Raw genomic sequence first — 3,936 nt, 5'->3', positions numbered from 1 at the left:
AATTCTTCGAAAAAGAACCTTTTTCTCTGCTTGTCTTTCTCCCCCTTCTCCCTCCTCCCCCCCTCTCTCTCTCTCTCTCTAAAAAAATACAACGTGAAATAGTAAATACAACAAAATAGTGCAACTGAGTAAACTAATTGTTGACTTGGGAGAAATCGGTATGTCAATAGTAGATGTTAGGCTTTATACGATAATTACAGTATCGTCACCACGGTACCTCGCTGAGTCAGTCGTGAAATCGAGGCTGCGATTAATAAAACATAACGGCGCCTAAGCGTTAAACCGAAGGCACAGCCTTGCTTCCTGGCAAGGTCGAAACCAGGGTTATTCCGAGACGAGAGGCACCTTTCATTAAAGAAAAAAAAACCGCGATCACCCGCGATCGTTATCGCGAAGTCGTCCGTCCGTTTCTCGCGAGAGTTTTACGAGATTACAAGCGTGCACAGATTAGGATATCTCTCAAGCAACGCGGAACGTGCTCGAAAGTCGAGACCAGAATACCAGGGTTCGGAAATACCGCAGTTTCTTGCGCCGAGGATTGTCATTTCCAGGAAATACACAGCGGCGTCTGCGGGACGCGGAATTATTCGATAGTGCAAAACGCGTCCAACCTGTTTCCCGAATCCCACGAGGCTGCGTTTACGCTCGCATGAAGAAATACGTATTTGCTTCGACATCGAAGCAGCATTACTTCCAGAAGGCATTATACACTTTATTCCACGAAGAGCATTCGTTTTCCATAGGTAACAATAAGGCCTGCATTCATCCCTTCTTTTATCGAAATAACGCATATTTATTTCTGTGATTCTATTATAGTGTATGTAACGTAAACTATATGTATACGCTAAATGCGTGCTTTATCGATGAAAGTGAGATGTGAATGCGGTCGTAAAAGTGAACGTATTTCATGAGATTCGCATTAAGATTCCGGAGTACATTCTTAAACTTAAATTTTGAATCGATCTTGTTTCTGTTGACAAATGTAAATTTCGGCTAATCAAAAATTATTCTTTTGGACGAGCTAAACTTTGGAATGTGCATAACCGATTTAATGAATACGTGAAATATATTTGCTGTTAACAATAGGTTAATATAATAGATGCTAATGCTTCTCAAGTCTCGAAGTGCTCGTTAAATTTGTATAAGTTATTTGCTTCTTTTCGATAACCGTAGTGTAGCGATTCGTTCTAAAAACCTGTTTGAATCGTGATATCGAAGCTAAAAGCGATTTAACATCCATTTAAAGCAGTGGTTATCAATGACTAATAGAATAACTATGCAAAATCCCAAAGCTGATACATGTATGTACCTTTAATTACAGATACTTTATCGATCTGATATCGATTTCTCTTCCACACATATGTTACTAATAATTCTTTAGCAAAGAGAACAATTAAAAAACTATTCCAAATATTAAACTTTATGTACATATGAGCTAACATATTTTATAACACAACGTGTTATAGATTGCAACAAATCGAGATCATTGTTGATTATGAAACAGAAAGATACATTAAAATTTGATTGTTTTAATCTAAATACAATTGATGTGGAAAAAAGCAAAAGTGGATAAAGCAAAAAGCTTAATGGAAAGAAGCAAATCTATTTTTGTCTTAAAATTTGAATTTTGATGTAATGTGGATCATTGACCGACATTTCTTTTTTATCATTTACTTCATAGTCATACATGATGCATATCTCGAATATCTGCGATCGAACAGGATGACTCACAATCTGCGGGAATACCCCGAGGAATTTAATTTTATATTTATTCTTTTAGTCAATATTTATGAGATTATATATCAAGAAAAGAAATAACCGTTGTTATTCCAGCCAGGTATGATCCATTAAGATTTATCGTTTCTTTATTTTTTTCTAATCTTGCACGTCCGAATCCAAATGAGTTCTTAAGAAAATTTTATTTTATATTTATCTTGGCTTACGCACATTAAGTTTTCCAATATAGCTAACGCAGGAAAATTGCTGACCGCGAATTAATAAAGCAACTGCATGGAAAGGACAGTTTTGCAATTAACTTGAGCATTTTACATAATTACTTTTTCGGTCCAACAACATTATTTTTAAATCTGCATCCATAGTTAAATTTTTAGATACTTCAACAAAGTTGTTAGTTACTAGTTCTTCAATTTTATAAATGTAAATCGCAATAATATGAGTTTAGGTTCTTTTTATATATCGCATATGAATATTATTATTAAAACTCTTGAACATTAAATTTTTCGAAATAAAACATACGGAATAGAATACAAGAAACTTGTTAACCTAATAAAGTATTTTGAAACAACTTTTATTTTCAATATCTTTCGATCTCGGATTTTCTATTCATATAAGACGTAACTTATGACCCAGTGTGTTCTGTGTTTAAAAAATAATCTAATCTTATATTCTATCAATATATATAATATATATGTAATAATTTATTTTTTAGATACCACTCGATTTAGCGGCTAAATTAAATGCTATAGACTCGTTGGAGGAGTTTCTGCAGCTTTTTCACAGTGGTCCACATAATACCGAAAGGGGTATCTCGTTTGTCAGTAAGTATAATTCGCTACTGCGTTATCTTTCTTACTAAATGTAAATATAAATAATGCAATGGTGAATAATAATCTTAAGGAAAACTCATCGTAGATAAGAAGGAGTAAACCAGGCTTGCAAATTTGTAAACTCGTTGCAAATTCCACTTTATTGAACAGAAACATCAAGGATAAAAATCTTATTATTATAATTATAAAAAATTAGAAAACACGTCGTCAAACAAACATTTGGAAATATATTAATATTATTCATCATGTTCTAACATCTCGTATAAATAGATATTATATATAATTATTAAATACCACAGTTATACAATTAAATACATTACAATTATAATAATTATCATAGGGAAATTAATAGTTTATAAAGATACAAATAAAGACATCGCGATAAGATCAGTATTTTATCAACTAAGCAGAAACATAAATTAAATCGCGGCGCGGTAGATCTTTTGATTATTCCGTTGTTTATACAAACGCGTAATTATCATTGTAAACTGAGATCATCTCATAACGTAAATCATATGTATATATTTTGATACTTTCAGTGCATGTGAATTAAATACTAAGTAATTATAAAATAAATATATTGCATGCTTAAAATATATTTTTCAACCTTGCAAGAAAAAAAATGGTTAAATGATTTTTCGATTAACACAGGAAATAGTCTTTCCGTTACAAATGAAAATTCTCGTATCCGGTCAATTGATTCTCCTGACGATATTATCTAACCAAGAGTAAATACGTGCAATTATCGTCATTTGGCTACAAGCTTGTGCGATAATTTTATATTGTTATTTCTTGTGTGTTAGATGTATTAACTTGGACTAAACGAATAAACGATCTCATGAATTTGATACATGACATCAAATGGTTTTTTATTCGGACAATCGGAAATCAATTTACTGTTGACGTAACGCAAACAAAAATGCGAATTGGGATCTTTTTTCGCTATTTCAGCCTCGAAAAGTTTTAAAAAATTTTCGCGATCCTCTAAGAAGTTTAAAGGTTGTAGGTAACCGCCGAAATGATTTACATCTGGTATTAATGTATTGCTAATTTGAATCGTCTCTTCTAAACTTGGCAATTTACTTTCCTGTGTTCTATCTGTATCGTGACATACCTTAGTCGATTTGCGAGCAACGCAATCATTTTTCTGTGCATTATGGCATTTTCTAGTAATCTTCGACGAATCGACATCATTTAGAAACGAATACGTGATCTGCAGCTTGCATTTTCGTATCCAGATTTTCTTTTTAATAAATGAATTTGACCACTGATATGGGGAAACTAAAAAATATAATTTAACATTTCTAATATTTATATTATTGGCAAAATATGTAAAAATTATTTCTGTGATTTCATTTACATGTAATTT

The 3,936-nt window shown here is 32.2% G+C and overlaps 2 protein-coding genes across 2 annotated transcripts in view; one reads left to right on the top strand and one right to left on the bottom strand.

Annotated features, from left to right (window-relative positions):
- Window positions 1-3,936, top strand: part of LOC108749485 — an 11,040-nt gene that overhangs the window by 1,861 nt on the left and 5,243 nt on the right. Inside the window, exon 2 of the mRNA XM_018488246.1 lies at window positions 2,450-2,558. Coding sequence (XP_018343748.1) covers window positions 2,450-2,558 — 109 coding nt within the window. The remainder of the gene's footprint in view (window positions 1-2,449; window positions 2,559-3,936) is intronic.
- Window positions 3,261-3,936, bottom strand: part of LOC108749487 — a 2,813-nt gene continuing 2,137 nt past the window's right edge. The window contains 2 exon segments of the mRNA XM_018488247.1: window positions 3,261-3,389; window positions 3,391-3,848. Of these exon segments, the coding sequence (XP_018343749.1) occupies window positions 3,345-3,389; window positions 3,391-3,848 (503 nt within the window). The 3' untranslated portion in view covers window positions 3,261-3,344.

Source organism: Trachymyrmex septentrionalis, unplaced genomic scaffold, assembly GCF_001594115.1.
Source record: "Trachymyrmex septentrionalis isolate Tsep2-gDNA-1 unplaced genomic scaffold, Tsep1.0 scaffold29, whole genome shotgun sequence".
In the NCBI taxonomy this organism is placed as follows: Eukaryota; Metazoa; Arthropoda; class Insecta; order Hymenoptera; family Formicidae; genus Trachymyrmex; species Trachymyrmex septentrionalis.
This window is presented reverse-complemented; position numbering and strand designations above follow the sequence as displayed.